We start from the raw sequence: 27,935 nt of genomic DNA on the forward strand, positions 1-27,935 counted from the left end.
GTATTGTTGTGTACTTTAGCCCAGATTGGCAGAAACCCTGGTTTGCAAGCTATATGGGAAGATGAAAAGCAGAGACGGAGAGAGAAATGTGAATCTTCTCAGATTAAGACACCAGATTCTCAAGGTAAAAACAAACGGACAAATAAAAATGCATATTGTGCAGCTATTGGTCAAAATCTTTGAATGGCAAACAAGCAGAAGGTAGAAATGAAATGGATGAATCAAATTTCAGGACTTAGATGTACTCTTTCACGTTTCTAAGCTTACTGATTGATCAATACGTGTATTCCATATTAAAAGTAAGATACAAAACGTTGCATTCCATTTGCTGCAGAGTATGCTAGGCTGAATGAATGGAAGTGACAGTTAAGATTTCATACAATATGATGAAAATATTTAAATGTTTAAATACTAGCAAAATTAAATCTCTTATCCTGAAGCTTCCCATGATATTTATGCATAAGACCAGTTCCTTTGAATTAAAGCTAAGGTGATGTTAAATGAAAATCATATAGAAGGATAGAGAAATCCCCAATTTTTATGTAAAATTCATTACACAGGGAAGACTGCGCTCTGCGGATTAATTGCATAATGAATAAGATTATTCTCTGTAGAACCTAGGCTTGTTTCTTTTAAAATATGAATGATATTTGGCAAGCGAGTCAGAAGATTGCAAGAAGGAAAGAGGTGTGTTCCTGGCTAAGGCAAACTGCTTTCTTACTGTGATTTTTTTTTCTGTGTAATGCTATTCAGGCTTCATAAACCAGGATTTTCAAAAACGTTCACTGATTAAATAGTCTTTTCTTGGATGCTCACTTTGATGTAATTGCAACATGATTTTAAATGCCATTGATAGTTACAAATGAAAATGAGATCAGTGGGAGTGTGTGATGTATTTTAAAGTGTTTAAATACACTTGAAAAATCAGCCTTCAAATTTGGCACTTAGTGGGCACTTCCACTTTGAGCCATCTCCTAATAGAATTAGTAATTTGCTCTCCGTGTTGATAGGTCCAGGTAAAAGTGAATAACAAATTTTTTTAAAAAATTTTAAAGACCGTGGATTTGTACCAGCGACAGAGAGTGAAAAATATTTTCAGAAGAGACTGAAGGAAATCCTCAAGCAACATGACTTCTCTGTGTAAGTGTTTAGCCATTTGCCGTAAGCTATAGTATTTTGTGCAAACCTTAAATACGCATTTAAAAATTGGTTTTCAATTAACTAGAACGTTGTCAGGATCGGTGGACTACAGTAATGGATCAGAGGAGTTCTCTGCTGAGCTAACACTACATTCTGAGGTACTTTCTCCAGAAGCCTTTCAGTGTACCCCAGCTAATATGGTAGAAGTGCATGAAGATAAAAAGAACAAAGGTGAGCTCATAATTGCTTAGGTGTAAATCTATGTCATGCTTTGTCTGTGTTTACTATTAGCAGAAGTAAGCGAAGTAAGATCTGATTGTCACTTGTAAAAAAATGAAGGATAGTTTTGCCTTTATTGTCTTATTTGTTAGAGTAAGCCTTTTTAAAATTGCTGTAACAAATAACAGAAACATACTTGAAAGTAAAATCCATTTAAACTGCCTTTCTTTTGTAATGTATTGATGTCTGTGACTCTTTGAAGTTTTATCCTTCTCTTTTTGATCTTCTGTTAAAGAATCCAATAGGATGCATGCAGATAAAGAAGAGGAAGCACTTATTAATGAAGAAGCAATTTTAAACATTGTGGAGAATAGTCAGAGCTTTCATCGTTTGTCTCAAAAACTGAGTCAGACTACAGTTTTTTGTAAGTATGACCGGAATGGCTTTTCTTTCCAGCTGTTTTATTTTTCCACAATCTTTATTGTGCTCACACCACTGATCATGAAAGAAAGTAAGTTACCTCAGAGAGTTTGTCAAGCAAATTGACAAGAGTTCACCTCTTCCACTGCTACTACAAAAACACCTTATTTTCTTATAATTTCACCAGGACCGTGTATTTGTAGAAGTTAAACGTTTTACTGGTTCAGTAACCTGACAGGTCAGCTAAGTGCAGTCTCCTGTGTGATACTACTCTTCCTTATGCTCTTTGGGTTGTAGGACAAAAACTATTAGACTGAACAGGATTTTGACTGTCTGTCAGTGATGTTCTATCAGTTCCCATGTCTTCAGAGAACATGCTAATGAGCTACTTTTAGAAGTTCAGCTGCCTAGTTGTACCATAGGCTGATAATGATGAATTGCAGAAGAATTACTTCTCAAAATGTTTGGATACAAAAGAATGGTTGAAGGCAAATAAGCAAGAAGAATAAAACATTAAAGAGAGGGAGAGGCCATGACAGCAAACAAATGTGGGTGGCAATAAAATAACTCACCAAATTGAATGGAAAATTCCTTCAGGTAGAAATAGTTCAAGTAGAGGAAAGTGTCTAGAGGAGACAAAAAGCATGTAGTTTATATAAGGAGATACATAAAATAGAACAAACATAAGAAGTTGTGGTGTTAATATACACTAAAGCTGGTGCTACAAAGTGTGGAAGGGAAAAATTGGAAAACCCCTTGCTTCCAATATTTCTGATACATGCAGACTGTGAATATATGTATAATCAATGTGATATGTCTGTGGGCAATACAGTATACAAAAATATACAATTTTTTCTTGCAAAGAACACAGGAATGGATTAAGTGAGATTGAGAGTATTTTTCAGTGCTGTTTTATTTTCCAGAGAACAGGCAACATTTTGGTTATGAAGTTTTATAGGCAGAGATTTGGATTTATATGGAGAACCGTAGGCATAGAAGGTACATGTGAGCTGATGTTTTCTTTTGAATGAGAAGGTTTTTTTGAGTGGATGAGAAGTGACTGAAATTATATCAATGTATTTTATGACTGTGTGTTTGAACTGCTCAGCTAATAGCAGTGTTGAAATGGGCATTTTTTCGGTGGCTAAGGAATCAGATGGAAATTTTATTTTTATCAACACTCCTTGATTCTTCTTCTTTTTATCATATGGTTACTAATTGCTGGTGTCTCACAAGTAATGGTGTCTGTGAGTAATGTGTTGCCCTCACATAAAGGAAACAAAAATAAGATCTAAGGGAGGAGTGAAATCAGATGAATTTTTGATGTAAAAGTAGAGGAACCTAGAAATAGAGTAGGTTATTGTAACATGAAAAGGGAGATGAAGAGCATTACAGTAAATGACAGAAGGAAAGAAGAACCAGTTAGTAAAAATCAGTGTCATCTTTCATGAGATGCAGTGATTGAAAGTCTTCCAAGCAATAGAGAGAGAAGTGCCCAACAAAGTTAGTGAAGCCATTGAAATGGAGAGAGCAACAGAAGGGCAGGGATGCTTCAGAAGTTGACACTCACGCTAAAAGAGAAGGGGAGAGTGAGACTGAATTTGAGAAGGTGTTGGGAGGGTCGAGGCAGAGAGAAGTGCTTCCACTAAATCTACTACATTTGGAACAGGAAGGCAGAAATAAAAATAATAATAATTAAAAAAAAAAAAGTTGTTAGTATTGTAGAAAAAGAGCTTGCAAAATAAGAATAAAACTGAAAAAAGAAGAATAAAAAGAGCTTTCTGTAGCCTGCCTTGCTTGGAACAATAGCAAACTAGTAGATTTTTAAATGTGCAGGGTTTTGTTTTACAAGCAGATTATAAGTAGTGGTTAACAAATAGTACGAAATACAGATTCCATCTGTGTGGACTCTTTCTTCAGTGGACAGTGCCGATGAGGCCATGATTGATGTGTTGGCTGGTTTGGAGAGTGATGGATATCAGATGGAGCATCACAAAGCACTCTCTCACCATCGTTCTCTTGGAAGCTGTCGAAATTCTCAGAACAGTGATGATGAAGAAAATGAGCCACAGTGCGAGAAAGAAGAAATGGAACTTAGCTTGATAATGTCCCAAAGGTGGGACAGTAGCATTGAAGAGCCTGGGCCAAAAATAAGGTATATATGTGATTTTCTTTACTTAATCTTTCCTCTTTCACCCTCGTATTTAGGTGTGCTAATGTGGATTGTAGAGGAGTCTCTTTTAACAGTATTAGAAAAATCAGGTGATGCTGCTATGCGTCAGCTTTATATGTGGATGTAGATTAAATATTCAAGTTTAGCTAGACCTAAGCTTCTAGTTTACTGTTTGAGGAAAAATTGCATAGTGCTTTTTTTCCTGCAAGACTGGGTATGAAAATTGTAATAGTAAACTCATTTTAAAGTAATACACGTTACATTTTTGATACTATATCCATGGGTATCTTGTACGCTGCTTGTGCCTATAACTTTCACTGAACCAAATGTTCAAGAAATATTCTCATGAAGACTGGCAGAGAAGCCTGAGAAGAGCACCCATTTGTTTCCATGCTCGAAGCTTAGATTAAAACACAAACATTGCTCTCTTTGCTGGACTGCTAAAGGCTGCAGCCTAAATATTTTTAAGGTTAAGATTATTGAGTTCTTGTCAAGTTGTAATGACTTTTTGTACAGTTTGCATTGATGGGTTTTACAAGAAGCTCTATCCGGTTTTTCTTCGTCCTTGCTTTTTGGGCACACCTTCTGGTATTTATAACTCTATTTGAGAGATGAGGGACTTAACACGTATAACATTTTGATTTTTTTAACATCAGAAATTATAACTATACTATGATTCAGAGAGCAAGAGAGGCATAGAAATATTTAATCTTTTCTCTTGTGAAGGAATGCAGAAAAGTTGTAACAGAATCAGAAGTTAGATCATTAGTTTCCTAGTTTTAGAAATACTTCTACTTTTCTTCTTCGACCTTTGATTTTATTTTTATTTTTTTCCCATCACTGTAGTCTGGAAAGTTGGGCTTTCCATCTAAAACACTCAACATTAATCTTTTTGGAAGTTACTGTGTAAAACTAGCCTACATCTTGCAGCATTTATTACCTTGGGCACAGCTCTGTATAGGCATAGCTGTACAATTTCTGAAGTCAAGTAGGATCCTGAACAATTAACTTCCTTTATGCAGTAAAGAATCCAATTTAAAACTCATCAGACCTGATGACTGGCTCATGAGTAACTTGGTCATGTATGCCTACATCTTCATCTCAGACAGAAAGCACTAGGGACTACATAACGTGATCCTTGCAGAATTTGGACTGACTTCAGAAGAGAGCATGAGTATCTCTGTCCTCTGCACGATTCTGGAAACAGAATCATGCAGAGATCATGCAAAAAATTTCAGGGTGTAACGGTACTCTAGTGACTGAATTGGACAGTTTGGGTTTGATTTCTACTGGGAGAAAAAAAGTTCATTGAGGTATGAACTGGTTCTTTGAAGAGCCATATAGCAGTATCATGCTGTGTCAGACAAAATTTCCTGGAATCTAAATGCTAGACTTGAATTCAGAGTGGTTCGAGTTGTTCTTTGCAGAAGTCATCTCAAGCCTGAGTTGGTTTACTGATGTTGACAAAGATTTGCTTTGTACACAGAATCATAGCATAATCGAGGGTGGAAGAAACATCTAAATGTTGTATAGTCCAGTGCCTTGATCAAAATAGCTTTGACTAGATTAGTTGCCTAGGATGAGTTAAGGTGCTGGTCAAGTTTGGAGTATTTCTAAGGACAGGGATTGAATAGCCCTTATGGACAACATGTTCCAGTATTTGAACGTCCTCATGGTAAAGAATGCTTCCCTTATACATAACATTTTCTGAGGCAACCCTGTGTCCATTTCCCCCTTTCATACCAACTACGGACATGTCAATCTGATTTCTTCTTTATATCTGCACATTGAGTGTTTCATGAGTGCAACAAGATCATAGATTTTTCTCAAGGCTGAATAAATCCTGTTCCCTTACCCCTCTTCCTTCTTTACATATAGATTGCTCAGGAAGTAATGCCTCCTATTTATTTCCATGGAAACTACAACAGCTTCAAAGAGCACAACAACACTATTTGATAGAGCAAATTCTCAGTTACAAAACACTAATTTTTAACTTAGTCACCTTCATTAGCTATGAATTTTTGCTAGTGATGAACAAGATCTTGCATGCCACACTCATAAAAATATACACCAGCAGAGGTGACCCACCGTTTCACAGCTGCTATGACAGTATCATTGTTGAAGCACACCACCCACTGTATCACTGTACTCATATCCACTGCTTGGTCTCCATAAATGCTCAGCAAACATTGATGAATGTCAGTGGGTGCAAATTTTCCATATGGAGGAATTCAGTTCCACATCTTTACTTTATACACACTTCCATATCAGATGCCATTTTGTCAGACTGCCCCTCTCCTGCCAGCTGTCACACAGCAACAAAATGTAATAGAGTATTGCTGGGAAGGTTCAACCTCTACTCCTATACCACCAACATCTGCCTCTGATGTTGTAGGCCAACATAATAAAATAGGAGACATTATTTTTTGGAGCAGCACTTGTTTATCTATGAGTACCTGAAGGGAGGTTGTAGTGAACTGGAGGTTGGCCTCTTCTCTCTTGTGACTAGTGACAGGACTAGGGGGAACGGCCTCAAGTTGCACCAGGGGAGATTTAGGCTGGACATTAGGAGGTACTACTTTTCTGAAAGAGTGGTCAGGCACTGGAATGGGCTGCCCAGGGAGGTGGTTGAGTCACCGTCCCTGGAGGTGTTCAAGAAATGTTTAGATGTTGTGTTGAGAGACATGGTTTAGTGGGGTTATTAGTGGTAGGTGGATGGTTGGACTAGGTGATCTTGTAGGTCTTTTCCACCCTAGCTAATTCTATGATTCTATGATTCTATGATGTTATGCTCCTGCCCCAAGTCACCTTGGTGACCCTCAGCTGGATTTGCTCCAGTTTTATTGGTGTTTGCCTTGTAGTGAGCCCAAAGCTGAGCACAGTTCTCCAGATGCAGCCTCATAGCTGCTAATACTGACAACAGTCTTGCAGTCACAGTCCAGGGTGCAGCTAGACACCTTTGCTACAGAGGTACGCTGCACTCTCAGGTTCACCTTTGTCTCCCATGGTTTTTCTAACAGCTAAACCAGAAGCATGTTGTGTAGTTGGTTTAGTCCCCAGATTTCAAGCAGTTAAATTAAATTTCAGTAAAATTGGAACATGGTTTAGTGGGCAACTTTCATGGTAGGTGGACAGTTGGACTTGATGATCTAAGAGGTCTTTTCCAACCTTAATGATTCTATGAAAATTAAGCATCTAAATCCCTTCTCTAACTTCTTAAACTAGTGAATCCTACTGTTCTTCTCTATAGGTGTTGGATGTTTGACTATTTTTCTTACTCTTGAGTTTCCTAGTAAGAAATGTAACGTATTTTTTTTTTGTTTAATTTTGCTCACCCTAGTTACACAGCCTTTTAGCCTTATATGGCTAAAGGTATTTACCTATTTTCTTCTGGTATTTTCTGCATTATTTGATTCCTTCGCTTTCTATAGGTCATCTGGCAGAAATATGCATCGAAGTTCAGCAGAAGAAGATTCGTCTTCAGAGGAAGAAATGGAGTGGAGTGGTAGCAATATGCTCCTAACTAATCTCTCTATACCTCAGCTAGATGGGACTGCGGATGAAAATGGTGGTAAGTAAACAGAAAAACAGCTCTGGGAGTTGAATTGCTACCTGAATCATAATTTGACTTCTGATCAATTTGCTCATTCTTGGACATACTGAATGTCTTTGATTCTTGTCTCAGCTGGGAAGAAATATTTTCAACGGATTTCAGAAGCGGGCCCTTAACATCTTCCTTAAAAGTCAACAATATTTTAATCTCCGCACCCACAGTGAATTACCAGGATCTTTATTTCCTTTTGTATTAATGTTTCAAAAAAGAGTATTGTTTAATTAGTTCTGTGGATATGTTCTTTGTTGCAAGGGGTATTTTTCTGTTACGATTTGTTATGCAAATATGGTGCTGAAATTAAAGATTCTGTAGGACCACTTATGCTGCTATGATTTTGTTGTAAACAGTAGATTGTGTAAATTTGGATGGTTAATTTTGCTTCGCAGATACGCACCACCCATGCTAAAGTAGAGATCCTTTGAGTCTATGTCTCATTCAGCAGTTTGCTTGTTCACATTGTAGGATAACATGGGTTAAAATTGTGCAGTAGAAGACTGCTGCAGAAGAAACTGCCTTTCAAAAATCTATAAAAATAAAATTAATCTGTAGAGATATGTCTTGCTATCTCTACAACGTGCTGTCTTTGTTTGAAATAACCTCGGTTAATAGAGTGCACGTTTTACATTTTGGCAAATATATAAATGTTATTATTTGTTTCATTAGACAAGCTGCATAATTTCACATTTATAAAATTCAGAGCAAAAAAAATGTAATATGTACGGAACCCATGGTGGAGAAAGGGGAAATATGTCTGCATCCAGAGTTTTCTCAGTATTAAGCTCATTTCTTGGTCTAATCAACAGTAATTGCTCTCCTTTGTTTAAAAGACATTGTATTAGTCATACTTGATTACCTTTAGAATTTTAAATTGTGGTTAGCATCATTTATGCGCAGAATCTTTTTCTTAATCCGTAGCAAAAACAGAGTAGTGTAAAAATCTTGTTGATGCTCATATATGTACCTAATTTTCTATTGCTGCATTTGCTCTTAGGGAAGGAATGTAATCCATTACTAGCTATGTGTTAGCTAGTATCTCTTGTAGCTATTTGACAAAGTAACAAGCATCATATATCAGTATATAAAATATTATATATGTATTAATATAAACAATTCCATATTGAAGAAAGTGAGCTATATGATCTTATTACATGGACAACCAGAACCATTCTTTTATGTTTGCTGCTTCAAGCGTAGTTTGCTTTATCCTTTGCTTCTGCAGGCATAAATGGTGAGGTTAATACATTACTTGATGTACTACTGATATGACTTTTTACAAAATACACAATTGTAATTTCCTTAATTGCAGTACTTTGTAATTTCCCGTGAAAAGGGATGCTTCTGCCTAATGAGACTGTATCTTGTATAGCTGTTTAAAATATGCCAAATATGTCAAATATTTTGAATATTCACAAGGAGAAAAAGAAAGTCCAACTCAAAATAGGTTTATTAGTTCTCTTTTAATCAAATGTACAATAACTTCTACTGCCTACACTTCTTAAAACAGGAGATATTCAAAGTAGATCTCAGTCTAGGTCATCTGAATTTAAAAAAAAAAAAGCTTATATTGCACATGAATCTCAGCATCCATAACATCTGACTGATTTATAAATATTTTTGCAATTTTCATATCTAAATAGTCAGGTATCTTCCAAATGTTCACTTGACATTTCACTGAACTCCCATTTTCTTCATCCTCCATTAATCACCCTCATTCTTTGTTTGAATACCTCCTCCTACTCCCAAAGAATCACGGACTGCATCTCCCAGCTGTGTTCCACAGTTCAATGACTCTGTGTATGCATTAGGAAATGTTATTAGAAACAGATTGAGACTTTCTTTTATTTTTTTTCACCCAGCTACAAATAAATTGTGAAGGTGAAGGCACTATGAATCTCAGATAATCCTCAAATTGGTTTAGACTTAATGCTTTAAGTGAATGCTTAAAGGATCTCCCAAGTAGTATGACAGTTTGCAGCACATACTTTCAAGTCATACAGCACGTTTCACAACTCATGTTCCCCTTCAACATTTTAGCCAGAGGTGTGGACACATGAACAAACTGCTGCGTGCCCGCAGCTCTGTAGTATCTGCCTCTGAAGTGGAATAAACTCCTTGAAGTTGCTTGGTGCTCAGTGTAGTTGAGAAAAGCACACAATTAATGCAAAGTAGTTGTTAATATGTTACTTAGCAGGTGTCTGCACACACTTATCCTGCAGTAAATGTGGTGAAAGTAACAACGGAAGAAAGAAATAGTCTTATTTATCACACCACTAGTCTTCACAGGGCAGGTACCAGAGCACATGCTGGTTGTAGACCTTTGTGGAAATGCTAATGCATGGGTATGAATTTATGATCTAACTAAATGGGGCAAGTTCCTCATATAGACACCTGAATGGGTGTTGGATTTCTCTGCTTTAAAAGTGCAGCAAACTAGCTTACACTTATTGCACGGGATGGTTGATACAAAGCCCTTGCTGTGTTGTAAGATCATACTTCAGCTTTCTGTGAAATTACTTTTTTATACAGTCATCTTAAGTTTATGTTACATTCTTTTTCAGAGCCAGGGAGCATGCATACTTCTCAGGGACAAAGCAGGAAACAAGCTTTTTTAAAAGTCAATCTCTTTGTATTTAGCTTTCTGAAAATTATTTCAGAAGCCTTCTTTAAGAAAACCAGCATGAAATCTTTGGGAAATGTATTCAAGTCCAAAATTTATAAGTAACTGACAGAGTATCTTGAGACAAAAATGTATTAATGATGTGATTTTTATAAAGCAACTCATGTACTTGGGGCCTGTAATTGTCATGATCATAAGTGGAATGTGAGTTAGAAGAGTACTGGTTTGGTTTGGTTTCTGTTATGGGAGGGCTTTCATGAAAATATCATTAAAATGGTTAATACCATAGTTATTCTTTTTTACAGGAAAACTAGAGTAAAATTGCTTGTCTTCCATTTCAGACAATCCTTTGAATAATGAAAGTTCTCGAACTCACTCCTCCGTCATTGCAACAAGCAAAATGTCTGTAAAGACCTCAATCTTTCACAAAGATGCTGCTACACTAGAACCCCCATCTTCTGCTAAAATTACTTTTCAGTGTAAACACACAAGTGCCCTTTCTAACCATGTTTTGAATAACGAAGATTTAGTAGAAGACCTCTCGCAACCAAACACAGAAACAAGACCTGAACTTTCAGTCCATTCTCTTACAAAAGAAAGCACTTACACAGCAAAGTACCCAACATCATTCAGCAATAGTACCCATGCAGAAAACTCACATAAAGAGAGTAACAAGAAAGATACTCTCCCAGTTCCTTCATGTGAAAATAATATTTTTGAGTATGAAGACGATATTTCATCAGTGAGCAGACAGATACCTAGCAGGAAGTACACTAGCATCAGAAAGACTGAGAAGGATGTCTCTTTTATGCACGTGGGCCGCCACATTGGTGACAGCATATTGAATAAAAACTCTTTTAACTTTTCTGATTTGAGCCACTCTGGCCACTCCAAAGGTAAAATATCCTCTGAACTAAATGAAAAAGCCAGCAGTGCAAGTATAAATAGTTTTTTTCCAACAACAGTTACAGAAAATTGTGAATTGGTGTCTTGTTCAGGAGGCAGTCGAACTGTTGTACATTCACTTGAAAATAACACTGATGAAGGTGGCCTTAATAAGCTTAAAATTAGGTATGAAGAATTTCAGGAGCATAAAGCAGAAAAGCCAAGTCTCAGTCAACAAGCAGCACATTATATGTTCTTTCCTAGTGTTGTTCTTTCAAATTGTCTTAGCCGACCACAAAAGTTAGCTCCTGTGACATATAAATTACAGCAAGGCAACAAACAGTCCAGGTTGAAGCTGAATAAAAAGAAGTATAGTTTTATCAATCATCAGGAGCCTGCAACCATAAGTGATGTTGTATCAGTGAAGGAAAGCTGCTATACACAAGGTAATGCTTGTAGTAATATTCCTGATAAGGATAGTGCTTTACCTAGTGACTTAGTCCAAGTTCCTCTTGAAGCTTTTGAAAACAAAATGCCTACAAGTACTGCTAATTGTACGGACTGCCAGATTGGAGATGGATCTCTTGAAACTGAGCAGTCATTTGGATTATGTGGGAATAAATACACACTTCGAACTAAACGGAAGGTAAATTATGAGACTGAAGACAGTGAATCAAGCTTTGTCGCACACAACTCAAGAATTAATCTACCTCAACCACTAGAAAGTGTTGAAAGTTTGGATGGGTCTCAGAAGTCTCGAAAACGTAGAAGACTTTCTAAAAAACTGCCACCTGTTATTATTAAATATATTATCATCAATAGATTTAGAGGGAGAAAAAATATGCTTGTTAAACTAGGGAAAGTAGATTCTAGTGAGGAAAGAGTGGTACTCACAGAAGAAAAGATGAATTTATATAGAAAGCTTGCACCTTTAAAAGACTTTTGGCCAAAAGTTCCTGACTCTCCTGCAACCAAATATCCTATTTATCCACTAACACCAAAGAAAAGTCACAAAAGAAAAGCAAAACATAAGTCAACAAAGAAAAAAGCTGGAAAACTGCAAAGAACAGGTAGTAAAAATAGTATTAAAAGAACTTTATCTTTCAGGAAAAGGACTCACACAATTCTTTCTCCTCCTTCACCATCCTATAATGCTGAAGCTGAAGACTGTGACTGTAACTATAGTGATGTTATGTCTAAATTAGGTTTTCTTTCTGAGAGAAGCACAAGCCCAGTAAACACATCACCACCTCGCTGCTGGTCTCCCACTGATCCAAAAGCAGAAGAAATTTTGACCAACCTGGACAGAGAAGCTTTGCATAGTAGGGGTCCTAATATGTACAACAGCAGGACTGTTAATTCGAACGTAGGAAAAAATAGTCGAGCAAAAACTCAGGTTAAGAAATGTAAAAAGAAATTTGCTAGCCCCACTGTATCTACCAAGAAAAAGAAAAAGATGAATCAAAGTGATAAAACAGCAGATGATGGAAAGAAGAAACCTAGAACGAAACAAAGACAGAAAACAACAGAAAAAATGTCCTCAAGAAAACGCATGGTATTTAAGAATGAAAAGGGAAATAATCACTCTACCACGGAAGTGAAGTTTGTGCTCAAACATCAAGATCTGCCTGAGATGTCTTACAACTCACAGCCGCTTCATCATCAGAGAGATGGTCCTCTTCCTGGCTTTACAGCAGGGTATCTGCCATCAGCACCGTTCCCCTCAGCAGCTGATACACAAGGTAATTCATCAGACTGTTTTCATTCATTGATGGAAATTGATAAGCCTTTAGATGTACAGTGTTTGCCTGCACCACGAGAAGACCCTCATTCATCTCTCACATCAAATCCTGTGGCATCCGGAAGAGAAGTACTGAAAGTGAGCTCTCAAAGGCCCAGGACTCAAAGTGCTGTATTTAGAATGAAGGAATCCACTCTCATTAAAAACATATTTGACTCATCTAATCTCTCACCTCAGGTAACACAGAATATGTGCATCTCTAAAGATAAGAACTCTGTAAAAGCAGAAGAGATAAAAAATGTGCAAAACAGATATTTACCACCAGCTGGGAAATTAAACGAAGCTCGTGAGAGCTTTGTTGTGTCTGACACAACAAAGATGGATCAGTTGCATGCCACTAACTATTTGCATTGTAAAGACAATAATCAACAGCAGATTTTTTGTATACCAGAGGCATCCAAGCATTCTGATCCTTCTCCTTCTGTTCTTAAGTCATCTGAGGAAAGTCCAGGGCCTCTTCAGTTGCCTAAGAACTGTTTCATAACCTCTTTGAAGAGTCCAGTGAAACAACTAAATTGGGATCAAAAACAGAGAGGATTTATTTTGGAAATGTCACATTTTAAACCTGAAACAGTAAAACAGAAATCTCTGTCAGAAACAACCACGCAACCAAAACCCATCTCCCAGTATAAGAACAGGACTATAGTGGCCCCATCAGCATTCAGTGAAGGACAGTCTGGCCTAGCTGTTTTGAAAGAGTTGCTCCAGAAGAGGCAACAGAAAGCTCAGAATGCAAATGTTACACAAGAACCATTACCAGTTAAAACGCAGCTGAGCAGAAGTACCCCATGCCCTCTTGAACAGAATAAAGCAATCAAAAGGTCACGGTCAGCCACACCTAGAAAACCACGTGCTCCCAGGAATACAAAACCTAAAGAAAAAACACCAAAACTTTCAAAAATGGAGTCTTTAAGCCAACAGGTTACTAGTAACATTGATCATTCTGTGTCTGATGACAGTCCTGTATTTTTTTCAGACCCTGGTTTTGAAAGCTGTTACTCTCTTGAAGACAGCTTATCTCCAGACCACAATTACAACTTTGATATTAATGCTGTAGGGCAAACTGGATTTTGCAGTTTTTACTCTGCAAGCCAGTTTATCCCAGCAGATCAAAATTTGCCCCAAAAATTTTTGAGTGATGCTGTTCAAGATCTTGGTTCTGGACAAACAACAGAAAATGACTTTCTATGTCGCAATGACCAAAAAACTGATGAAGAAAAACAGCATTCTTCAAGCACAAGTAAGCGGATAAGACCTGGTTCTCTGAGCCCTGAGCTTTTTGAGAAAACCTCACTGGATAGTAGTGAGAACCACTGCCATAGCCAACGGAGAAAAAACATTCATCCTTCAACTTCTAGATCTAACTCTGTTGATACCTCTTGTACACAAGAGACAGAGGTCTGCTTAAATGAAAAATTTAAATTGACTAGAAATACAGTAAATAAAGAGAGATTTCTTAACCTTCCTCAGCCAACCAGCTCAGACTGGATTCAAAGCCACATTAGAAAAGAAACCACTTTTGAACCCTGTCAACCACTTGATTCAGTTAATACCTCTTTTACATCTGTACTGTCTTCTCCTGATGGTGAACTTATAGATGCAGCCTCTGAGGATTTAGAATTATATGTTTCAAGAAACAATGAAGCATTAACCCCAACTCCAGATAGTTCACCGAGATCCACCAGTTCTCCCTCACAATCAAAAAATGGAAGTTTTACACCTCGTACTGCTCACATTCTTAAGCCGCTTATGTCCCCACCCAGTCGCGAAGAAATCATGGCAACTTTGCTGGATCATGATCTCACAGAAACAGTTTATCAGGAGCCATTTTGCAGTAACCCTTCTGATGCTCCAGAAAAGCCAAGGTACTGTGTTAAAGGCATTTCCGTCTACATATGCTTGCAATTATATTAAGTTTAATTTATTCTTGTAAACAATTTTATGCTGCTATGTGACACAGCTGCATGAAAGATTCCATCTGTTACATGTACATTTGAAGTTGAAAATTACTGTCCTTCCCCTGCATACACCCTTTTTCATTCGTGACACTTTCTTTTTTTATTGCTTGATGTTATTGTAGTAAGTGAAAGTATGCCTGCTTGATTTGTAAAAGATGGATACTGCCCACAGGAATTGTATTGTGAGAAGACTAGTTAGCCGAAGTCTGCTTGTGTATAATCTTGAAAACTGCCTGCAGTGCAGTTTAGAGCAAAGCAATGATTCAAACTGTTTTCTTTTTAGGGAGATTGGAGGACGGCTTCTCACTGTAGAAACTAGGCTTCCAAATGACCTGCTTGAGTTTGAGGGAGACTTCTCCTTAGAAGGGCTACGACTCTGGAAGACAGCGTTTTCAGCAATGACTGAAGGTCCTAGACCAGGGTCACCTCCCCGTTACAGTCACTCTGCTGCTAATAAAAGAGAAAGTAATAGCCATAAAACTAGCAAAGACAAAAAAATTGTTATAATGCCATGCAAGTGTGCTCCAAGCCAGCAACAAGTTCAGATATGGCTTCATGCCAAAGAGGAGTATGAACATTTCAAGAAATTGCCTAAGAATCATCCTGCTGAGCTGGAAAAGGCAGCTGAGAATTTCAGCTCCGTCGCGTTGTCTGGAGAGAAATCTATAGAATTAGTAAAAGCAGCTAAAGATTTAAATTTGTCAAGCCTGGAAGATGGAAGACCTATAGTGCCTACAAAGGATTCTCCTGATTCTGTGGCAGATCCTACAAAAGTACAAACCAAGGAAACCTGTGACAAGTCTGTAAGTACTGTAGGAACTTCTATAAGTATTAAAAATGACATAGACTCGAATGAAACTCCATCTGAAAGCAAGACACTTACCAGTTCAGCTCTAGAACGTGATAAGGAAGAGGAGGAAGAAGACTATTATGTCAGTTACAGTTCACCAGATTCTCCAGTGCTTCCACCTTGGCAACAAGTAGCATCTCCAGATCCCAAACAGTCCAGTTTAGAAGATGCAGAGTGGAAAAGTCAGGATGTTGTTTTGTCTTCTGTGGGAGAAAATGATGTAGCACCTGTTGGAAGCGCACAAAATTCTCCGTCCACCCAAGAGGACATTAAGATGGCCTTTGACACATCTCCACTTCTACTTAGTGTAGATCCTAGAAACTCTGAATCCATTTGCTTACATAGTACACCCATCACACAGGCAAAAAGTCGTGACGGAATTCATGAAGTTCTTGGGTTTACTCCTTTATCAACAGGTAAATCCATTAAGTGATCTTAATGATACCCAAAAAGTGTTCCTGAATATGATATTATATTTCTTTTGACATGTTGAGAAAATTCCTACATCCTCACAAAATTACATTTAAACTATTTTTGAAAAGGAAAAGGCCTGCACGTTATTGTTAAAGTGACTATTTAATTATGACAGAAGTTGAGAAGCCGAACACCCTTGTGCTTCCTGATGTTGTCTGAACTCTGAAGTGCTAGTTAAAAACTTAAAGAAGTGTAACTTATTTGGAGAACTTTAAAATCTTGTTGGTTATATTGCCATTAATAAATTATATTCCAAACATAGTAGAGTATAAATAACTTTGCAATACTCAAGATAGTGATATAAGATTTGGTAAATGATTGGCCTTGTATTGTGCATTTCTAAATATCAAACTGTAGTAGTTCTGCCTTGGAATGGTGGGAGAATAATGCTAATTTTGTTTATATATAAGTGTAGATTGATAATGTTAAAACAAATGCCTCCGGTTGTTTCCAGCATCTTGCTTAATGTTAGGGCAGTATTACTGAGGCTAAACAGTTTTTCGCTCCTTTATGTTTATAGAACCAAAAGCCCAGAAACTGTGTCATAAGAGAGGAAGTAATGCTGATGGTCTTCGAAGAGTACTTCTTACCACACAAATGAAGGTAAATAAAGATTTTATGTACAGGTATATTTTTATTATGCTACACTTAAATTTCCATTCTCTTTCTCACTAATAATCTTTCTCTTAAGCAGATAGCTCTAACACATGCTTTCTTCTGGAACTTTGTTGTTAGGTTTTATTCTGTGTTGGTTTTGGTTTTTTTCTTTTGCTATTAAATATCTGGAAAATATATTTAAAATGATAGAGTGTGATTGCTGCAGAGTCAGTATCCACTCAAAGTTAGGAAGAAGAAATCAGTTTAACTTGCAGGAAAAAGAAAAGTTGGATTTTGACAGTGTGTTCTCTATTTTAGGGTAGTGAAACACTAATGAAACAATAAGAGACACCATCTAAGAATGTTGTGTTGCTGTTTAGGTTACAGCATACTTTTTAAGTTCTATTGCTACTTCCCTTATATATATGTATAAATATGTATATATTTTTGTGTCTCCATGTGTATATGTTAGTTTTCAGGCAATGTCTTAAAGCATTTTCTGAAAACATAAATTGTCTGTAAGTGGCATTGGTATGCTGGGAGAGTAGAAAGGAAATTGATCATGTGAATTGATCGCTCACATGTTTTCTATAAAGAGTATTTCTGCTCCCCTGTTGGAAACAGAACAATTGGGTAGGTGCGTCATGGATCTGACTCAATAATCTTCTTTGTCCTTAACATACTGGTATTCTCCCAGTTCAAGTGGGTAACTGTACCCTTGGTTTAGTGCCTTTACAAAGTGGTGAGTGACACAGGGTATTGTGATGAATTGTTGCTCAAGAGCAAACAGAGACTTGTTGGTTTCCATGTCTTCAGCCTTCTAAGAGAGCCAATATGAATTTTTTTAAAGGAATTTCAACTACCTTTTGCTTTGCTATGAAGTTTCATTAAAATTATTCCAGTTGTTGTCCTGCTGAAAAAATAACAGGATAGTAAAAGCTTACATTTAGTAATTGTACTGTAGCATTTCCACTTTTATTGATACATTTTCATTTAATTTTGGCACCACTGTGTATTAATTTAGCTACCTGTAGTTTTTTCAATATATGTACGTGTGTATTGTTTTTTTTGTTATTGTTCAATAGAATCAGTTTGCTGCCCTCGGTGCTCCAAAGAGAGAGACTTCTCAGATTGAAGGACCATCTTTAAATAACACTTACGGTTTTAAAGTCAGTGTGCAAAACCTGCAAGAAGCAAAATCCTTACATGAGGTAACTTATTGTTATGTCTGATTTTATAAAATAATAGTTTATCGGACTAGTTTCATAATGGCAGTATTTATAAACCTTTCCTCCTTGGTCCCTGCGTGACTTAAGATTAGTCAGTGTGTGCTGTGTGCAGCTGTAATTGCTCTACTACTTTAGCTTGATCTTCAGTTGCCTTTATTTGATACTACTGGACTAAGTTTCACAATATTTTATGGAGAAGATGGTAAACATTCCTTTAAACAAACACCAAGGGAAAGATCAGGAGAAAGAAATAGGGTTTTGTATAAACATATTACTGGAAAAACTAGTTGATTGTAACTTTCACGGATCAATTCCTTGTGAAAGGGGGCTTCAGACTGAACGTCATTGAGTCCCCCCCTGTATCCCTACGTGGTAAGTTCTGAATCTGTTGGCCAATTTCTGCTGCATTTGTCAGGGTGGTAGGTATCTCAAAGAGTGTTTCTGTGTATTTCACGTATGTCAGTGGTTGGTCTGAGAAAAGAGAACAAAATTAGTGCTGGAGAAGGGGATGCAATGTGAATACAGTACTACTATGTTTGGCTGCTGACTGGCTGGCTGGCACGTGTTTGCTTCCCATTAGTTACCACTCCCATGGCTTGGAGTTAGCTGTCAACCAGCTTACAGACAAGCTCAGGAGATAGTTTTGTGTGCTAAGTAGATAACATAGGAGAAGTAACAAGAAACTAATGATGCTACAGGAAATGGGGATGCAGCTTGATAGCACAGTTCTGTTTCACTGATGGATAAACAAGTCTAGAGCCTGCAGGGCAGCTTGCTTACTCAGGTATGTTTGTAACTTTTCCTTTGTAATCCCTCCAATTCACTCATTAGTCTAGTTTATCAGCTATATTAAGCAAGACGACACAGAAACAAGATAGTATTAGTATTCAATACTGTTGTGAGTGTTTCATAATACAAACTACTTTACACAAAGGTAAAGCGACACAGTGTGGAATTTTATTAATGCAAGTGAAGGGAAAGATAAGTATTTTTCATGCCTTCTTGTAAGTGACTTAGTCTTCATGCCTGTTTGCAAGTCTTGGGCAAGGGAGGAAAATAAGGACTAACAGTGGTACTGTTTGTCTCTGATGAGTTTGAAAACTGAATTCAGCTCAATATACAAAGCTGTTTGAAAATACTATGTGAATTTAATAATTGCTGAAGTTGAGCATTTCTGCTTATTTGTATTTGCTTTTGAGAGAAGAAGATAGTACTTAGAAACACATATTGAATTTTAATAATTGAGTATAAAAGTGCTTTAAGTGGTTAATTTATTTGTAAGATGTTGTTCTTAGCAAAAAAAAAAAAAGAAATACAGAGATGCCCATTTTATCATTTCTGATTATTTTCAAATATGACCTCTTAGATAGAATGATCATGTGTCTACAGTTAGCTCATTTGCATTAATAAATTATCCTTTTCTTTTCTTTTTTTCAAAGAAAGGTCCAAAACATACTAATTTATTGTATTTATTTGTTGGTAGGTCCAACACCTTACCCTCATCAGTATGGAGTTACATGCTCGAACCAGACGAGATTTGGAACCAGACCCAGAGTTTGATCCGATCTGTGCTTTATTCTATTGCATCTCATCAGACACAGCACTTCCAAATACTGATAAAAAAGAAATCACTGGCGCTATAGTGATTGATAGTGGCAGGACACTCTCCAGCCAAGGTTCTTATTTCTTTTCTTTTTTTACATACTTTACAAAAATACTTATTTCATAATAATCAAACAGTAGCAAGCAAAATATAATAGAGTATCTATATTGCTGTTTAGCTCATTTAATTTTGTCTTGTTGACTCGATGAATGGCCATATTAAACATAGAGTTTTCCTGCTTATATCTTCTGAAGAACCATTGCATGGGCTGTAAGTCAGAAATAATATACACATGTTCAAAATATCTCTGTCTGCATGCTTGTGGACAAGCTCCTGCAGTGTTCTGGAAGTATAAAGAGGAAAACCTGCCTTTAGTTTCCTACTCAAGTTGCTGGATAGCTACAAGTAGAAAATGTTAAAAGCAAGACAGTATGTTTTATATTTTACTTAAGGGTTATTTTTGTGGTTTTATCTGATCCTTTCAGGATCTAAACAGGGGCCCTTATTCTATTGTACCTTTTTGGCTTTGTTTAGACCAGTGATACTCAACCTGTGGCTCTAGAGCCGGATGTGGCTCTTCATGGCCCTACAGGCGGCTCTCGCAATGTAGGCGTCTGATCGGCGCTCCACTCTATCAGGCAGCGCGGGGAGCACTGAGCAAATGGACCAGCAGTGTGGGAGTCGCTGAAGTTTCCCCTCCCATAGGGGGAAAGAAAAGGAGCTGCTGGGATCCCCCCACAGGTAAGAGTAGAGATCACCTCCCACCCAGCAGCTGTGGGACAGAATGGGGAAAAATTCGCCCTTTTGCCCCTTCCGCCCCTCCACCCCACTTCTTCCTAGCAGCCAGAAGGGGTTGAAGACAGAATGCTGCTGGGAGAGAGGATGCTGATGTGTCATGTCGTGATGTATCAATATGTGATGATGATGAGGCAGCATCCTCACACATTGAAGTGTCATGATCGAAAAAAAAAATCACACTGTTGATACTTGATTTTTATGGTGCTCTACAACTCCATTTAATAAAGAAAGAAGTGGCTCTCCAGCTGTTAAAGGTTGAGTACCACTGGTTTAGGCTAGTAAAAAAAACAATACAGTCCTCTTTCTTTTAGGGTTTCTTTGGCATTGTAAAGAGTATTAAACCACAAAATACTGTCTAAAATTAAAAAGTCTGGACAAAAGCCTACCAAAAATAAATTCAGCAATAAGTCAACAGCTCCTTCTTTTACCAGTTTACTTTTGAAAATATTGTGGATATTTTACCGTGTTATGCTAAGTCCTTACTATTCTCAGTGAAGTTTATTCTGATATGTATGCTTGTTACTATCTTTAGGAAAATTATCTCCATTAACTTACTAAGTGAGATTTGTCACAGTATAGAAAACTATGGCTCCCTAGGTGCATGCCACACTACTAAAATATCAAGAAAAGACTTTCTGTAAAGACATCCAATAATATTTTGAGGAAAGGTTCTGATCTGTTTTTATTAGTGAAGTGAAATGAAATGATGTTTAAATGTTAATGTGACATTTCTTGCTTTAAGTGGTGTGAGCTGTCAGTATTTTCTTGGGTAGAACTTCTTGAGTGGAGTGACTCAATATTGATACACCTTTTTTTTCCCTTTTTGTATTATTATTGCTTTGCAAATTACAGTACTCATTTTAACACTTATTTCTGGAAACATACTTTTTTAATTATCAGGATCTAAAGAATGTGTCAAAGCCGAATGCTTTTTAAAAACTCCAGATTGTTGCCTTAATCAGATATTACAATCTGTTGTATAGAGAAAATGAAAATACAGTGTCTGTGTTGCATATTATTCTTTATCAGCTCCTGTGTGCATGAGAGTTTGGCTGTTATACACACATTACCGATGCAGAGACTCTTAATTTGCACTGTGAGCAGAGTTGGCTGGTGTTTTTCCATTTCTATTAGTGACTTAGCAGTATTTTTAAGAAGTGTGCTTTTAAGAAGTTTAAAAAGCAAAACTGTGCTGTTACGTAGCATTTTCATTCTTCAAAGCATTTTGGAAAGTGCTACGCTAAGCTGGCAATTAAAATACATACTATATGATACATATTGTGTGAGCTGTCATATAGTCCTTTAATGTTTCCTACTCGAAAATAATTCTCTAGTAGTTGAACTCTTGTATATGAAAAATGGTGACATTTCTCTTTTGAATCAAATTCAATTATATGGAAGAATTTGTGCGAGATTATTACTGTAACATAAGTTTACGAAGGGAAAAGAACAAACTTTTCCACCCAAGAGGAACAGAATAAGACTGTGGAATTAATTGTGTTAAAGGTAAAGAGAGAATGTATTCTTTTTTTTTTCTGTTTAATGTTTTGTTCTGTAGTTTATTCTATATTCTGTTGACTGAAGTGATGGAATTCCTTCTAAAATGTAATGATTTGTTTTACTTATTTTCTAGGGAGCAGAGACCAAGCACCCTTGCTCACAAGATCTGGAATTACAGGACTAGAAGTCATTTACGCTACTGATGAAAGAACTCTTTTCCAGGAAGTAGTGAATATTGTAAAAAGGTAGCATATCTGTACGTTCTGCTTTTATTTTTCAGGCTTGATACGGCAGATATAGTTCCTTCAGCCCTTGCCAGTCTCTCAAATGCTGATTTTTGTTGTTGTTGTTTCCCTCAAAGGCTTATTTCTAGAGTGGACAAGCATGGTGGTCTTTTGAATAAAAATACTTTTTCTGCTTTTCCTTTTCTCTGACAGCAAGCACATTCAGATCCTCTTAAGCAGCTGAATTACAGTCTTGCAACTGATCAGCCATATCGGTAATCTTCTTTAACAAACAGCCTTTCCTGTGTTAATCCCAGCGTTCGTTACGTATCTCTCTGTCAAACTCTCAGTAGATATTAATAGTGCTGAGAGCTATAGAAAACTCTTAGACAGGAAGAATTTTTTTAGGGACTCTGAGGCAAGGCAGAAGAAAACTATGTGATACTGAAACATACTGTGGACAAATCACAGTAACTAGTAGTTGAAAATTAAGTGCCTTCATTAGTTTTGTCTTCTCTGAATGAAAATCCCCTGCTCGATCAGACTTGGAAGACTGCTGATTTTCCCTCTCTCCACCAAGGCTGGGAGGCCTGTTTTGTAGCCCTCAGCAAGTGGAACTGCAGGCATTTCCTCTACTGACAGAGGTGTAAAACCATAAAAATTACAAGGAAAAACAAACAGATTTAAACTATGAGTCACCCTGCTGGAATACAGACTCAAGAAAAACATGTGTACTAGGCAGAGTACATTTGCCATTCTTTCTCTCTCCAACCAGAAAACCTCTGATGAGAAAGACATTGACCAACCCCGTGAAGCCAGAATACAAAAAGAGTTGCTGAATGCAACCAACACAGGGTGGGTCCTGACAGAGCAGCAGATCCTTGTTCAGAGAAGACAAAATTCAGGTAAGGAAAATAATTTTATTTTTCTCTTTCTTGGAAATCTAGTGCTCCATCAAACTTAGGAAAAATACTAAGAATGGGATGCTGCCAATAAATCAAAAACCCCCCGTCAGTTGTGAAATTTAAAGAGTGAGCATGAGAGAGAGAATTCAGCAGTTAGGGTATATATTTATCACTGAAGAACAGAAGTCTACAGATGTACATATTGAAGACATTACTCGATTTTTGTAGTACTACAAGATGGAATTTATCAAGCTGCTGACTGACAAAGCTCTTCTTAAGAGATGTTCTCTTTCTCTTTCCACACTGTGCTAGCATGCCTTTTTGACTCAACAACTTCAAATACTGATTTAATTAACTTGTATTCCCAGGATATAAAAGATTTGTTCTATTTTTGGAGAGGGAGACTGCTATCTTACATAATTCTTCTTGTCTACTTCCCTCCTCTCTCAGTGCAATACGAGTTAAAGAGTCAGACTTCTACTGAATTTTCTACAAATACTTTTTTGAAACTTGGACGACATCTACAGATTGAAGCTCTTTTTCTCTCTTATTTTGTGTAGCATAAGCTGAGGAGAAAACAAAAATTTGCTAGAGTAAACGTTTTACATTTCTTATGTACAAAGTAAGAGTTTAGTCTCAGAGCAGCTTTAACTGGAGGAAAAAGTATTGTAAAACTTCCTGGTTAAAAGTAGTGGACCGCAAAAATCTTTCTCAGTGGCAAATGAACAAGTAAACGGCTTTAATGAAAATTTTCACTATTGGGAATTATTTCTAAAATAACCTTCTGTTGCTGTTTTGAAGTTATTTCTTCCAGCACAGACTAGTACTCTAATTGTTCTGCTAAGCCCACTTAATAGTAGGTTACTAGTAGATGAAAAAAACAGAAATGATAAGGCCATGTTCAAAAAGCATTACCACTTGGGCTCATGGATGCATCAAGCTGGAGTGAATGACAGAATATCTATTTGGTCTTGATCGGCAATGCCAGAAAAAGACCTTACCAGCTTGCTGGTATCCTGAACAGGGAATACATCACCTGTGGGTGAGGAGTTGTCTTATACAGTCCAGCTGAAGAATTCTTGTTCCTGTTTCTAGTCATTCTGTTATCAGTTGGCCTAATTCTTGCTCTTGCTTCATTTATGTGATGTTGTGGAACATACTCACTTGTTTCAAGTTCCAATCTTTCATTTATCTATTTAGGCTCTCCTCTCTTCTTCCTGTTCTGGTTATTGAATGTAAGAGGTATTTGATCCTGTCACTTTTTTGTCAATAGATGTAAATTCCGACTGAGCACATTAGAGAGCTCTTGACCACTATTTCAGCACACTAATGAGAGGAGAAGATGATTCTGGGAAATGTGTCACTTTATGTGACTTAGCAAGTAACCACTTTGTCACTTAGCTCAGCAGTCTCTTTTTCCATCAGAAATCTACAAGTGTTTGTTTTGTTTTGTTTTGTCTTCAAAGAAATGACACAGAGTACCAACTCAGTCTTTACAATGTGTTGGTTGATATTGAGAGATGGAGATGTTGAGACAAAGTAGAGTTGATAGATCAGTGAGGTTAATGCTTGAAATGTTTTTATTCCTGGGCTGTACCACTAGCCATTTGTCAGTGAAGAGAATCTACCAAATCTTTTTATAGCTGAGTTACTGTTTTACATGTTCCTTGAAGATGAATATTGCTCCAGAAAGTTCAGTGGAATTGATTAGCTGAAGTTTGATCGAGTTACACTTTCATTGTGAAAGTGTTTGCTTGGTCTGAATGAGTACAGCAAGATAAGCATTTTTCCAACAAGACAAAGCAAATACCTAAGTAAAATAAATACCAGCTTAACGGTTCTTCTGTGAAGTCAATAGATGTTGTCTGATAATTTGGGGGCAGATTGAGAGGAAGCTTCATCTGCATAAGTCCAGTTTTCCCTTTCGTAAGCTGTCCTCTGGTTGTAAACAAGAAAGTAGGACTTGAGCTCAAAACTGGCATAAAGCAACTAAAAAACTACGTCCTGCCCATCCTCTGGAGCCAGTGAGGCTCTTTGGAGTTGCCATAGGGGAAATACGTTTTTTTTTTGTCTTGATATGGAGCCTGTTTCTGTACTGCTGTGCTTATGGTTTCTGTGATGCTACCTGAACAGTCTTCTTCAGTAGCCCTTCTCTTTATCAGAAGGTGTCAGCTGCAGTGAGTTAGAGAAAAACTGAAGAACCTGTCTGCCTGCAAAAAAGTAAAACAAAATCACCTCTCTTTCTGAACCTAAAGGCAGAAAAGTGGGTAAACACATTCATATAGCTCCATAACCCAGTCAGTACAGAACACGGAAAAGCTGGCTGTTGAAGGAGGAGAAATGGAATGCTACAGGGAATTGTCTTGGAGATGTTAAAAAAAAAAAAAAAAAAAAGGCAGGAATACTAGAGATATCCAAGCCTGATGGAGCAGTGGATTCCCATGAAAGAGAAATTAAATGTCTTGGCCTCTCCTTCAGTTTTAATGTAAACTATGCCTCCTTTCTGTAAGTGCAAATACCACAAGATAGCAGAAAAGGGCTGATCTTGCAAGCACGAGAGGAGCAATATTTGGGGAACTTATGTGGGAATGCACAGTCCCCATCTCTGTGACATGCAGAGAATTTGGAAACATAATGGGCTTGAAAAAAAAGTGGAAGATTCACTGTTACTTGATACTCACTAGCTATGCACTGTACTTTGTTCCCATGGAAGTAGTTTCTGCTAAAAGCGTAAAAACAGGGTAAAGATGTAAGATTTTCTTAAAGATATTGGGGATAAATCATTTGTAATTTAATTAGCTGTTATTGCTTAGTGTTTAAATGTTTTGTGTAGTGTTTATCTTGGTGACAAACATGGTGCAAATTAAAATTTTGAATTAATTGCAAGGCATTATGTTTATTGATCTGTAAATGCTCTAGCAGCATTTTCAGTATAAAATAGAGATGTGTTAATCTAACCTTTTTTTCCCAGGCTAGTACCATCTTCTGTGGAATATTCCCATAGACATCTCTGCTTAATGGCTTAATGTCCTTTATCAACTTCATGGATTTTTATTGTCCAAAGCAAACTGGAAAAATGCTTTCAGAGATTTCGCTTATGTGTTTGAATCACCAGTTATTCTGCTTTTGTCTGTGTTGTAGGTCTGGCCTAATTTTCTTTCCCCCCTTTTCTCTAATTTTAGCTGGAAGAAAAATAGCAGTCAGGAAAAGCAGACTCCTAATAGAAGGGAAGGCATAATTGAGAGCTTTAAAATTCATTCATGAAATTATCAGATGAGAAAGTGGAAGAGATGGCATAACAGCACATATAACTTAGCTAGAAAGGAAAATAATCTTATTTCTTCTCTCTGCAGCATGTATGAGTTGAATGCTAATGCTGTCATGTTTAAATCCTGCCAGTATAAATGCTGCTTTTCATCTTTGCAGAGAGACTGGCAACAGAATGCAAAGCAGTATCAGTGCCCGTCCTTTTAACAAAAGAGCACTATGTTGGCAGGCTTACCTCTTGTTCCTGTCTTGTTAGTCCTAGCCAACAGCTTTCAAAAATCAGTGCTACAACGCGGTAGTTTCTTGCAGGTGTAAAAGCTGGTCTTGCTGTGATTTCTTTAATAAGACAGCTTAAACTGGTGATGAAGACCAGTTGGATAGTGTACTGTAAAGACTGTGATACGGGAGGATGAAAAATATAAAACTTGTCCTCTCCTTAGTAGGAAGTGAGGGAGGTGATGCACTATTCCTGCAAGGAAAAACACAAAGCAGCCTTCCGTCATCGCAGATGGCAGCTGCTAGTGTAGTTACAGTGACTTGCTACTTACTAACACTATGTTGGTTTCTGTTCAGAACTAGTGTAAAAGAACAAGCCACCCGTGGCATAATGGATAATGGTTTTTGTACCACATAAGCAGTTTTTCACAAGTTTCTCATTCAAGTATATATCTGTCGTAGAACCTGTCTGGGTAACTAATTGCCCTGCCTAAAATCTACAAGTATTTTCCATTTTGGACAGTGTGAAACCAGTTTTCAAATATGAATGTAAATGTAAGGCTTCTGTAAGGCTTTCCTTCCTTTTAAATAATAAACTGCATTTTGTGATATGCTGATACCTGGATAGTTTAGCTACAAGAATTAATGTGAAAATGTTAAATGTTAAATTTAATGGTTATTGTATAACTATATAGAACATTACATAATTCCTTTTGGTTTCAAAGCTTAGATGAAGACTGTTCATAGTTTTGGAACCTCAGTTCACAATCATTGTGTGATTGTGGTGTGCAAGTGGTGATAACTCTTTTTGACACTGAGATTGTGGTGCTGAAAGGAGCTGCAGGCTAGTTTCGTTTGTTTGTCCATAAAAAGTTCAAGTAACTTTGGTTTTGCACCACTGGGTACAGTTAGAATGGAATTCAAAAGTGAATATTTTTATTTCTTTGACTATGGATATATTTCTTTTATCCAGAAACAAATAAGCATTCATTTGATATTAACAGCAAATAGCAAAATATCACCCAAATATAAAATACTTCTTTTCATATTTCCAGAATGCTAGAAATAAAAAATTTACTTCTGCTCTAGCAAAAATTGTATCAAAGCCATTCCTACACGGGTGGAAGTAGGCATAAAGAGGGGTTTGCGACTTTAGTTAGGTAATAAAAAAAACCCAAACTGTAAGAAAGAGATGGTCATGCTAAATAAGAAGATTCACATACTTTATTTTTCACAAAAAGTTAGTGTCCGTGACAGAAGTGTAGAGAACCTCTGTTCTGGAGCTATTCTCAGTATTTGCATACTTTAAAGTGAGTTGTCATGAAATTTTGGCTGAGACATACAGGCAAGGTAGATATGATTATGTTAAATGAAAATCTGAAAGTTCATTTGTCGTGTCTGTGATATAACTTTAACTTCGAAGTTGAGGAAAGGGTATTCTGCTAT

The 27,935-nt window shown here is 37.0% G+C and overlaps 1 protein-coding gene across 1 annotated transcript in view; it reads left to right on the forward strand.

Annotated features, from left to right (window-relative positions):
- REV3L (REV3 like, DNA directed polymerase zeta catalytic subunit) overlaps positions 1 to 27,935 on the forward strand; it is a 115,655-nt gene that overhangs the window by 63,576 nt on the left and 24,144 nt on the right. Inside the window, exons 7-18 of the mRNA XM_021391901.1 lie at positions 20 to 124; positions 1,056 to 1,140; positions 1,226 to 1,371; positions 1,655 to 1,783; positions 3,700 to 3,934; positions 7,384 to 7,523; positions 10,524 to 14,733; positions 15,110 to 16,092; positions 16,671 to 16,753; positions 17,833 to 17,958; positions 19,460 to 19,652; positions 22,011 to 22,122. Coding sequence (XP_021247576.1) covers positions 20 to 124; positions 1,056 to 1,140; positions 1,226 to 1,371; positions 1,655 to 1,783; positions 3,700 to 3,934; positions 7,384 to 7,523; positions 10,524 to 14,733; positions 15,110 to 16,092; positions 16,671 to 16,753; positions 17,833 to 17,958; positions 19,460 to 19,652; positions 22,011 to 22,122 — 6,547 coding nt within the window. The remainder of the gene's footprint in view (positions 1 to 19; positions 125 to 1,055; positions 1,141 to 1,225; positions 1,372 to 1,654; positions 1,784 to 3,699; positions 3,935 to 7,383; positions 7,524 to 10,523; positions 14,734 to 15,109; positions 16,093 to 16,670; positions 16,754 to 17,832; positions 17,959 to 19,459; positions 19,653 to 22,010; positions 22,123 to 27,935) is intronic.

This window comes from Numida meleagris, chromosome 3 (genome assembly GCF_002078875.1).
Source record: "Numida meleagris isolate 19003 breed g44 Domestic line chromosome 3, NumMel1.0, whole genome shotgun sequence".
Classification (NCBI taxonomy): Eukaryota; Metazoa; Chordata; class Aves; order Galliformes; family Numididae; genus Numida; species Numida meleagris.